The following is an 11040-nucleotide window of genomic DNA, read 5'->3' as shown; positions in this document are numbered from 1 at the left end:
GCAGGGACCGGGGGCAAATGGGGGTTCCTGGGTTGGGGACCATCTCAGGAAGGCCAACTGGCTCCTGAAGCATCGCACAGACCCTGCCCCAATTCCAGTGTAGCTGGAGCAGCAGCAGCAAACAGGCTTCGTGCAGCCGCCAAGATGTTTGCTGGAGCAGAGGCACGCATAAACATTTTGTTTAATCAAGGACTCGGAGTGAACACGGTGTACCCTGGCTCCGTGCAGAGGGAACAGCTGCGGCCCTGCGGGGCAGGGCCAGGGACACCGATCGGCGGTGGCAGAGCGACCTCCCGTGGCACGGTCCCGACCCCGGGGTGCTCAGCACCGTCGCTGCGGAGCCAGCAGAAGGAAGCCCCAGGACACCCGTGTCCCCACCCTGCTCTGAAGGGAGCCTGTGTCCCGGCTGCAGGCTGCTCTGGCTGCTTCCAGGGCAGTGTGTCTGGCAGCTGTGCGGTGCAAGGCTTGCTACGGTCCAGTCCCGTTGCAGCCGTGCCGGAACCGAGGGCAAGCTGGGAGGGCCCTGGGCTGCCCTGCCCGTGGCTCTGTGGGTGGTGATCTCATGGCAGTGTTGTATCAAGAGAGCCCAAGACCCTGGCAGTGCCAGCTGCGGTGTTCTCGCACAGGCAGGATGGGATTCCTTCCGCGCCCTCCTGCCCTTCGGGAATGAGGTGTTGGGGCTGGGGACCTCCTGTGCCCCACCAGGCACAGGCTCAGCACAAGCAAGGGGAGCTCAGAGCTCTTCCTCTGCAAGCCCCGAGTGAGCAGCACGGGCACGCAACATCTGCTGATGGATCCCGGGCCAGCATGCATGCAAGAAGACAGCTGATGGAAATGCAGAGCACAGAATCCCTCCGTGGTGGATCTGGCTAAGGGCAGGCTTGGAGGAACTGCCATCAAATTCTTTTTTTGGTTGTTTTTTTTTTTTTTTTTTTTTTTTTTTTTTTTTCCTGGGATCAGCTAGGAATTAAGCATCTGAGTTGCTGTGTTTAAACCTGAACCTTTAAACATCCCTTCCCACTCCCCCCCCCCCACCCCAGCATGTGCTGCACAAACCCCAGGTTTCTTTGGAAGCATTATTTTAAGAATCAGATTTAAAGGACTCCTTTCACAAAGAATTGTGTTATCAGGTTCTTTTTCTTCTTTTAATTTCCAAAAAGGTATTTTTGTGCACTGGGGACTAGATCGAGAAGAGCTTTGGAGAACACTGTGAAGGCAGCCAGACTATGGTATTGCCAATCAGCACACACCTCTTCTTCCCACCAGCCTCCCACTGAGCTGCCAAGCCTGTTCCATGGCTTCCCAGGCAATTAGTGGTTGCAACACACATCCACACAGCCAGCAGAACTACTCCAGCTTTCCATGTGTCCTTGATAACCTCTTGTGGTTTCCTAATCCTTTGGTAGTAATGAAATGACTGAGGATAATGACAAGCATAAACTCCCGGAGTGCAAGACCTGGAAAGATGTTTTTCTTCTAAGCAGCTGGTGTTCCTTGGTGGGACAGGTGTGAATGGGTGAGCTTCACTCTGTATGTCGAGCTCCCATGCTCTTGGCAATCAGACTCTTATTAACTGGTTTCCCAGTGTGCATCCAGGGTGGTGTTTGCTTGGTTGGCTGGTTATGGTAACTGAAAAACAGTCCAAATCTCTTCAACCTTAGGTTTCCAGACCTTACTGCTTTATTTCTAGAGCACCTTGTATCCTATTTTCTTCCATTTTTCATGGAAACAAAGCTCCACTGGGTTGTCATGAGCTCTGGCAGCCGTTCTTTTTGCTCAGCTGCCAGGAAACTCCTCACCTTGACCTAATGGAGGAGCAGCACGAGCTGCTTTCTGGGACAGCACTGGTGTGCAACGGGAAGAGCAGGGACAAGGGGAGCTCACAGACAGCAATGCAGCAGCTGATCCAGTGTGAATTCCAAAGCTCTGTTCTTGAAATATTAAAAGACAAAATTAAGGAAGACATTCTCCATGGCAAAGAAAATGCCAGAGCTTAGGGAAGGTTTCTGCAGAGCAGCAACAGAAGCAGAGACCCAGGACAGAAATATTTTGGGTTGTACTCTCTGCCAACATTTGGGCAGGATTTGAAGGGGGAAAACCAGCAAATCCACCAAGAGTTTGAGGGAAAAAACTGACAAAAGCATTGCTGAGATTAAATTTAGGAGGATAGTTCAGAGGAGTTTTACTATTTTAGCTCTGGAAGAGAGAGGACACCTGACTTACTCCTGAGCTCTGAGGGAGACCTTATCAGCTTCCTCCTCTCCTCTCCTCTCCTCTCCTCTCCTCTCCTCTCCTCTCCTCTCCTCTCCTCTCCTCTCCTCTCCTCTCCTCTCCTCTCCTCTCCTCTCCTCTCCTCTCCTCTCCTCTCCTCTCCTCTCCCTGCATCAGGCAGGGAGAAAAAAAGTATCCTTGATAAGATTGTGAAAAAGAACTACTATCAAGATGACTTCGATGTCAGCTTAGGTTTTAGGGGACAGAGGTCGGTTCATGGCCTTCCAGGGTGTGTGTGGTGCAGATTGTTCTGTAAATGCTGACGTGTTGACTTTGTGGTCATAAAAGATTTTCACAAGGAATGTATTCCTTTGTAGCCTTGCTTTGTGCTGATAATTCAATTGCCAACTATGTGGAAGGGAAGAGATGCAATAAGGCCCACTCACATGCTGCTTAAATCCTTGCTTTAAAAGACATTTTTTCCCCCCAGCATTACCAACTCCTTTGCCCTAAGGCTTGAGGATTATACAGTGCTCTTCCTGTTTCCATAATCAAGCACCTGAACACCTCAGAGTATGTTTAAAAATAAGCATGATAACAGCTGTATTTTACAAGGGAAAAGCTCAAGAATGAGGCTCGGTGTTTATAATGCAAAAGAACGTTATAATTTGATGTCAACCTTAACCTGATAGTTCTTAATGTCCCGTAGTTACGTTAGGCACCCAGGAGAGCGTTTGTGTGCACAGTCTGACCCAGAGGACAGGCTTTTAGATGGGGCCGGCAACCTCTGGCGGAAAGGGAAGCGTCTCTCTCGCAGCGCCCGCGGGAGTTCCCGGGGCAGCTCGGGGGCGCTGCGGTGCCGGGCTCAGCCCGGCGCCTCGGGCTGCGGCCGCGCCTGTCCCGGCGAGGCTCCCGGGGCAGCCGCGCGGGCCGCACGTCGGCAGCGCCGCTGTCACCTCGCGCAGGCACAGCTCGCCTGCCGTGTGCGCCCCCGACCCGTGGCCTTGGCACCGGAGCGGAGGAGCGGGCCGGCCCGGGGCGGGCAGAGCGGGGGCCTGAGCGCCGCGCAGCGAGAGAGAAGGTGGGCGATGCCGCCCTTCTCCCCGCTCCTCCGGGCACCGCTGCTTTTCCCGGGGGCGTCCGGGCCGGTGCGGCACCGGGACGGGCACCGGGACGGGCACCGGGAAGAGCACCGGGACGGGCACCGGGACGGGCACCGGGACGAGCACCGGGACGAGCCCCCGGCGCGGGCCGCGGCGGGACGGTCGCCACGGCAACGCGGGCGGTGCGTCGCCCTGACGTCACTTCCGCGCGGGGCGGGGCGCGGCAGAGCCGCCATGGCGCTGTCGCGCGCGGAGCGCTGCCTCGCGCTGCTGCTGCGGCTGCTGTCGCGCGCCTGCCTCGCGCTGCTCGCGCTGCTGCCGCCGCCGCGCGCCGGCCCCGCGCGCGCCGCCCCGCGCGCCGTCCCGCCGCCGCGGCGCGCGCTCCTGCTGCTGCCCGCGCGGCGCCTCGCGGAGCTGCTCCGCGCGCGGCAGGTACCACCCGCGCCCCGGGGACGGGGGGGGGGCGGGCGGCAGCGCGGGCCGCGGGTCCGGGGCCGCTCCCCGCGCGCGGCAGGTACCACCCGCGCCCCGGGGACGGGGGGGGCGGGCGGCAGCGCGGGCCGCGGGTCCCGGGCCGCTCCCCGCGCGCGGCAGGTACCACCCGCGCCCCGGGGACGGGGGGGGGCGGGCGGCAGCGCGGGCCGCGGGTCCGGGGCCGCCCGGCGGCTGACGGCGGGACCCGCTGTGCCCCGTGCCCAGGTGACGTGCGTAGAGGTGGTGGAGGCGTACGTGGAGAGGATCAAGGAGGTGAACCCCCTCATCAATGCCGTGGTTAAGGACAGGTGAGCTGGAGGCAGAGGGCACGCTCGAGCAGACAGCGGCTCCCCGCCTGCCTCCCTTCGGGCCCCACGCCCGACCGCTGCACCGCGCCGCCACCGCAGCAGCGCCGCGCCGAGCGCCCGGCGGCTCGGCCGGGATGGCGCTCCCGGCTCCGGCAAAGACCGGCCAGTCTCGCTTCCCCCACAAGCTCCTGCCGCACTTGGCGTCCACCCGCCCTGCGGGGACCCCGCTCCTCGCTGATCCAGCGCCAGAGCATCGCCGGGTGCTTTGTTGCAGGTTTGAGGAGGCCCTGCAGGAAGCCCGGCAGGTCGATAAGCTGCTTTCAGAGGGTCCCGGCGATGACTGCCTGGAGGAGAAGTTTCCCTTGTTGGGAGTTCCCATCACTGTTAAGGAGGCCTTTTCTCTCTACGGTGGGTTTGTCTTTGTGCCTCTCCAGGTCTTGATGTGCTCCCCACGGTGGTGGGTGGCTGTGGCAGGTGCTTGGAGGGAAGTAGTCTCCCCTTCCCTGGTTTGCACCAAGCTCTGCCTGGGCTTCTGCGTTTGTGTTCATTTGTAGCACACGGGTGCTACAGAGCTTGTGGTGCCTCAGAGGAGCGGCCCTCGCTGGGAACCTGCTTCTTGCAGCTCTGGGTCGTCTCGGGGCACTGGCCCTGATGCCTCCCTCCTGTTGACCTTGGCTCCACAGGGATGCCCAACACCTCTGGCTTGGTCAACCGCCGCAACGTGATCGCCACTTCAGATGCCACTGTGGTGTCACGGCTGAAGCAGGCAGGTGCCATCCCGCTGGGTGTCACCAACTGCAGCGAGCTCTGCATGTGGTACGAGTCCAGCAACAGGGTCTACGGGCGGACCAACAACCCCTACGACCTGCAGAGGATTGTGGGCGGCAGCTCAGGTGAACACCAGCACCTTGGCATGGTCCTGCACAAGCGGCAGGCTAAAATGCAGGGAGGGAAGAGTTCCAAGTCTCTGCACACAGCTATTAACGTGTCCCTGGGCTCTTGCAGAGCTTGTGGGCTTCTTTCCTGGGCACTGCTGTAGGCTGTTGGGAGGTCTAGCTGCTTTGCCTCTTCTGGGTGTTTCATCTGGCATTGCTTCAGTTTGCTCTGTTGTACTTCGGCAGGAAAATCCCTTTGGCCCATATTCCCCAGCTATTCCCCAGCTAAAGCCAAGGTGTCCCCCACCCCTCTTGCTTTTTAGGCCCCCACCCTCCCTGTGAGGTGTTCTTGCTTTCCTGGATGATTTGCACCATAAATCTCTGGGGTTTTGCCATGTTTTCTCCTGTGCAGGTGGGGAGGGCAGTGTCCTGGCAGCTGCCTGCTCAGTGATAGGTGTGGGCTCTGACATCGGCGGCAGCATCCGAATGCCTGCCTTCTTCAATGGAGTCTTTGGCCATAAACCCACTACAGGTAAGGTGGGTGTTGGGGTCTCCTCTTCCCCACCAGTAGAAATGCCATGAGGTGGAATGGGAGCTGTGGGATGAGCCCCTTCGGGACACCCCTATGCCTGTCACTGCTGGGGTTGCTGTAAGGAGTCGGGTAACCTCTTGCGTGGGACAAGCCTGTTGAGGGAACACGCCTGGGCTTTGCAGTTGGGAAGCTTTTGGTGGCAGAACGCCAGGCACATGGGACATGGACATGGGCAGGGGTTTACCCAAGTACTGCGTCCTCAGCCTGGCATGTTTTGACGAGGTTGAGATCTACTGGATGTTTCTCTGTCTTTCAGTGTCCTGACTGGGTGCTTTTTCTCCCATCGCCACCCCATGCACCTTGCCATCAGCACTTGTGGGGTGTGCAATCCCTGGGGAGCCATATCTCCCTGCAGCCAAAGACCCCCCCAGCAGGGCTGTCCCCGTCTGCAGGCAATACTCGGGGTAGTGTCTGACTTCTCTGCCCTCAGGGGTGGTGCCCAACGACGGCCAGTTCCCAAACGCTCACGGGGTGCGGACCAGCTACCTGTGCACGGGGCCCATGTGCCGCTACGCAGAGGACCTGGAGCCTGTGTTGAGAGTCATGGCTGGTCCTGGGGTCAGCAAGTGAGTTGTTCCCACTGCTCCAAGCTGCTGAGCTGGAGTCGGCAGCTCTCTGCTCCTCACAATGTATTAGTCCTTTGTACGAGACAGGTCTGCACCCCACCCAGTTTGCTTGTTACTGGTTTCCTTCCTCTGCTGCTGGCTTCAGCAGGACCTTGGCTGCTGGGACTGCCTTTCCCACCCCCAGCGTGCTCCCAGGAACTGGCAGCCATGGGCAGACTGATATCTCCCCCTTCACCAGTGAGCTGCTTCCCAGCTCTGTCCCACCCAGAGGGGCTGGCCTTGCTCCTGGGTATTACAGCGCCTTTCTTCCTGCTCTTGAATGAGGGGTTTTCCATCCCACACCATGGCCGGTTCGGTTCCTTCAGTTCTTGGTCTGTGCAATCAAGTGCAACCGTGCTGCGTGCCAGTGAGGGGCAGAGCGGAGATGGGGCACATGGGGCAGCCCTCCTTTTTGCCACAGCCTGCACACAGTTGCTCTCTCTGTTACCACTTTGCTTTTTCCTGGGCTCTTGTGCAATCCCAGCCTTGGCTGCAGCTAGGGTTTGTAATCACAAGGTGCTTCTGGAGAAATGAGAACTTGCCCAACAGAAACTTGATGGGACTGAGGGGCCAGGTGAGCAGCTGGATGCATTGTGGGCAGCAGGTGTTTGTGTCTTCAGGGTCTCACCTTGTCACTCTGGGAGACAAAGCAGGGTCTCTTCAGGACACATAACAAGTGTGAGACCGTCTAGCAGCTGCAGAGGAGCTGGGGATGGATTTGTGACAAAGCACCATTCCTTTCCCAGGCTGAAACTGAATGAGAAAGTGTCGCTGGAGAAAATCAAATTCCACTGCATGGATCATGACGGCGGGTCCATTTTTGTATCACCTGTGGACAAGGAGATCTTGCAGGCCCAAAAGAAGGTAGGAAGCAGCAGAGGATGGTACTCACCAGTGTGAGCCTGAAGATAGAACCTGGGAGACCAGTCAGAGGAGGCCTGGGGAGGGGAAGGAGCTGCTTTGTGTGTGGCTCCTGCAGGAGCTGGCAGAATGAAGGGCTGGGGAGGCAACCTTGCATCCCAGTCCTGTGCTTTCAGGGGTTAAAAAGTAGAAAGAACTTCTTCAGAGCTAAAGAAGACACAAGGGGAAGATCTTGTGAGTAGGTCCCCTTACTCTCTCTCTTTTCTGTAGTTTCCACGGGCTGATGGCAGTGCATCAGATCTTTGTGGAAAAAAGCCTGTCCTTGCTCTTCCCTTCAGGTGGTGGAGCACCTCGAAAGTGACCTTGGGGTCCGGGTTCAGCATGTGACAATCCACAAGATGAAGTATTCTTTCCAGATCTGGTCAGCCATGATGTCATCCAAGGACAGTGAGGGGCAGGTGTGTCAGTGAGTTGGCAAAGGCACAACTTTGGAGACATCAGGGAAGAAACAGCTGTTTGGGGCCAGCTGTGGAGAGCTGTAAGCTTCCCAAACCTACCCAGGGGCTTTCCCTGCTCCATGTGCCCCCCCAATCCTCCTTTCATCTCTTCCTAAAGTTGCACAGCCCCTTCTCCCCTGCTGTCCTGTGGGTTGAGGCCCTGGCTCTCAGCAGAGGAGCAGTGTGGTAATAGGGAGGGGGGAGGTTGTTTTGGCACATTGACCTTTTCCATGCAGGTTGGTAAGTCAGCCAAGCAGGGGGCGTCCTGCCTTGCTCTTTGCCCCATGCTGTGTCTTCTGACTTGTAGGCTGGGATTAACACCCTTTGGGATGCCAGGACAGGCAGGGGACTAGCAGCTTTCCAGCAGGAGGCCTGCTTGTGTTATTTTTCCCTGGAATTGCAGCTGCTGTGCTATGCTGTGTGCATGCAGGAAAGTACTTTGTAATAAAATAAACTTCTGGGAGTGTTGTAACTTGTACATTCCTGGCACAGAGGCAGCGATGAAACAGCCCAGCCCCACCACACCTAGCAGGGCTTGTCTGGCTCCTCTGCCTCCTTCTTCCAGATCCCATTGTCATATCACAGGAGGAAATGCCTCTGGGGCATTATCCCTTGCCTCGTGTCAGTTGGGTGCTGCTTTGGGGGGCTCTCCCTTCTTGCTGTCTCTGGCAGGGAAAAATGCTCCTGCTGCTGCCCTGGATCAGTGTCAGTGCTGTGGAGCTCCTGATGGGCATCTCCTGTGTGACAACGGGAACACCTCACATTGGGATAATGGAATAACCAGAATTTCACTGTCCATTGCCAGCCTGTGCCTCCCTGCTGCATGGTGGCTGTGCTGACGGGGGGTGGGTGTGTTACAGGAGGCACAAAGATTCACAGACCTGCTGGGGGACCACGGGAAGCCAGTGTGGCCGCTGTGGGAGCTGATGAAGTGGCTCGTGGGGATGTCTTCTCACACTCTCCCGGCTATCGGTAATGCTGGCAGGGGCCCTGGGAAGTGCAAAGGCATTGGTGGTGTGGGCAAGTTGTTAAATGCAGATATTACCCTGCCAATGCCCAGTGAAGGAACCTGGGGTTTGCCCTGCTTCAGCTTAGTTTTGTAATGACACTCTGTGTCTTTGAGTTGCATGCAAGCTCAAGAGTGTGGATATTTGATAAAGGGGAGTGGGTACCTTGGGGGAAGAAGTGAGGATGATGGAGCTGGGGGCAGGGTTCACTTCTGCTATGAGCCATACCAGAACTGCTAGGGGCTCAGAGGGCTCAGTCACAGTCTGCACCGATCTTGTTTCATAGCAGCAGGTACTAGAGAACCCTAATTAGTGCAGTTGTGCTGCTGTCTAATGAGTGCTGGGGTCATTCTGCCAACTCTGCTCAACCCCACTGGCTGGAAAAGCTGGAAGGAAGAGGCAATCTGCTGTGGCTCCTGGCAGGACTTGGGGGGCCACCCCAGAAGCAGGGGATGTTGCATGTGGCTGGGCATTGTGTTTCTGCCCCACATAGCCCACAGTTCTCTCGTATGCTCTTGTCCCCATTTCTGCCTTTCCCTGCAGCCCTGGGACTGACAGAGAAGCTGGTGAACCTCAACGTCAGTGGGAAGGCCAAGCTGGTGAGCATGGGGAAGAGCCTACAGGAGGAGATGGAGGCGCTGCTGGGGCCGGATGGAGTGCTCCTCTACCCCTCACACCCCACCATTGCCCCCAAGCACCACTCCCCTATCTGCATGCCCTTCAATTTTGCCTACACAGGTGAGCAGCCCTGGCTTCTGTGGGGTTGCAGGTAGGGCTACCAAGATGGTCTCCCCGTGGCAGCAGTGTGGGCTGGCAGCTGGGGTGTTGTATCCAGTGTTTGCATTGCTGACGGTGGGCTGTGCAGCAAACAGAGGCGTCTTGTTGCTCCAGACAGTGGAGTGAGGGTTGCCATGCTTCATACTGTGTGGCATCTTTTACCTTTTGCCGAAGGTGCCTGTCCACAGCAGAGCAGATCTGACTTTGTGTGTGATATTGGGGTTTCGCAGGAACCCAAGACCCACCATCCCTTGGGGTACAGCGTGGGGCTCCCTGAGTGCTTCCCACGTGGTCTGAACACCTGGGTGCCAGTGTCAGTGCTGCCTTGCTTTGTGGAGTGATGGCGGGCTGGTGCCTGGGGTAGGAATGTCCCAAATTTGGCATGCCACAGTGTGTGCCATCACTCATGGATGCTGTTTATACACGTGATGTGGGCACTGGGAATCTCTGGCCAGTGATGTCCCTTGTCACCATTTCTCTGCAGTGCTGCATGAAGCACCAGCTCCCAGGATCTTGGTGCTGCGTATGGCAGAGCTGCCTGCCCAGGGTGGGAGAGCCAGGCAGGGATGTATCCCAGTCATTGAGATCACTAATCCATCCAACCTTCTCTCTTGCAGCCATCTTCAATGTCCTGGGCCTGCCGGTGACACAGTGCCCGCTGGGGCTGGGCAGCGAGGGGCTGCCGCTGGGCATCCAGCTGGTGGCAGCTGCCTACAATGACCACTTGACGCTGGCAGTGGCCCGGTACCTGGAGAAAGCCTTTGGAGGATGGGTTTTACCAGGGGAAGTTTAACCTTGGGAGGCAGGGACAGAGGCAGTGACAAGTGCTGATGCTTGATCCCATCACAGCACTGCCTGCTCCCTCTGCATCCCCCCACGCCCTGCTGGGAGTGGCTGATGGTGCCTTCAGCCCAGGAACAGCTGGACCATTGCCCCTGGAATCCTCATCCCTGTGGCACCCTCTGTCAGGGAGAGACCTGCCTTTCCCGAACCCCTCAGGAGCCCCAGTGCCACAGTCTGAGGATGCCTTGCCTACATCCTGCCTGCAGCAGGCACCCACCCATGTTTTCCAGACCGTGGAGTTGGCCAGCTCTGTAACCCTTCTGTTTTCAAAGCTCTCACTCAGAGCTGGGCACAGGACATGCTTCCAGATTGCTGGGGGCAGCTGTGCAGCACCCCTCGGAGCTCCCTGGGCCAAGGGGGTCCTCCTTGGCCTGACCTTACCCACAGGGCTGGACTGTGCCTGCTGCACCCAAGTTTGCCAGCCCCCACAGCCCTCCCAGGCTCCTGCAGGCTTCCCCCCACCCTCTGACCAAAAAGGGAGAGGCGTTGAGGGGGCTGGAGAGCCATAGGCTGGCCTCAGCAACAGCACTTTGTGGGGTGGTGGGTGCTGGGCTCTGTGGTGTGTGCAGCCGTCAGGCACAGCTGGGATCATTTTAGCAGTGGTTAAAGCATCTCCTGTTTGTGTTTTCCCCTTCTCTCTGGGGGGATCATCCTGCCTGACTGGTATCCCCTGCTGCCTGGCCTCTGCCTCTGGAGCAGATGTGGGCAGCAATGTGAATGGTTCGTCTGAGCAGGCAGCAAGCACACGGTGTTTTCATTGAGGGACGTATTAAAGAGCTTGTCCAGTCTACTGTGGCTGTGTGTCCTTTTCCTCATGGCTCCCTCCCTTGCAGCTCCTGCCAGGCCCCAGCCCCATCTCTACCAGGGATGTGTCAGGGCTACCCAGC

General features: G+C 57.8%; 1 protein-coding gene and 1 long non-coding RNA gene across 3 annotated transcripts; one reads left to right on the top strand and one right to left on the bottom strand.

The window, feature by feature from the left end:
- Positions 1 to 901: 901 nt before the first annotated feature.
- Positions 902 to 3013, bottom strand: LOC137482594 (uncharacterized). The gene is made up of 2 exons (XR_011004163.1): positions 2568 to 3013; positions 902 to 1931 (listed from the first exon to the last, which is right to left on the bottom strand). It is a non-coding gene; the product is annotated as an uncharacterized lncRNA (long non-coding RNA).
- A 520-nt stretch (positions 3014 to 3533) lies between these two features.
- On the top strand, positions 3534 to 10941 carry FAAH2 (fatty acid amide hydrolase 2). 2 transcript variants are annotated; one of them, XM_068205021.1, is made up of 11 exons: positions 3534 to 3746; positions 4014 to 4096; positions 4371 to 4504; positions 4780 to 4989; positions 5384 to 5503; positions 5994 to 6129; positions 6915 to 7032; positions 7368 to 7487; positions 8387 to 8498; positions 9077 to 9271; positions 9928 to 10941. In XM_068205021.1, the coding sequence occupies exons 1-11, from the start codon at positions 3549 to 3551 to the stop codon at positions 10101 to 10103; spliced, it is 1602 nt and encodes a 533-aa protein (XP_068061122.1). In that variant the 5' UTR covers positions 3534 to 3548; the 3' UTR covers positions 10104 to 10941. The 2 variants fall into 2 exon arrangements, with proteins under 2 accessions (XP_068061122.1, XP_068061123.1); XM_068205022.1 differs by lacking the exon at positions 7368 to 7487.
- Positions 10942 to 11040: the final 99 nt, after the last annotated feature.

The sequence above is a fragment of the Anomalospiza imberbis genome, chromosome 14, assembly GCF_031753505.1.
Source record: "Anomalospiza imberbis isolate Cuckoo-Finch-1a 21T00152 chromosome 14, ASM3175350v1, whole genome shotgun sequence".
NCBI lineage: Eukaryota > Metazoa > Chordata > Aves > Passeriformes > Viduidae > Anomalospiza > Anomalospiza imberbis.
The sequence above is the reverse complement of the archived record's forward strand: the minus strand, read 5'-3'. Positions and strand labels throughout refer to the sequence as shown.

What these genes read in the sequence shown, in the direction of transcription:
- FAAH2 (XM_068205021.1), top strand. Translation starts at nt 3,549, where the DNA reads ATGGCGCTGTCGCGCGCGGAGCGCTGCCTCGCGCTGCTGCTGCGGCTG. An exon ending in TCTTGCAGGCCCAAAAGAAG is followed by an intron (nt 7,033 to 7,367) that starts GTAGGAAGCAGC and finishes TCTTCCCTTCAG; the next exon opens with GTGGTGGAGCACCTCGAAAG. An exon ending in CCAAGGACAGTGAGGGGCAG is followed by an intron (nt 7,488 to 8,386) that starts GTGTGTCAGTGA and finishes GGTGTGTTACAG; the next exon opens with GAGGCACAAAGATTCACAGA.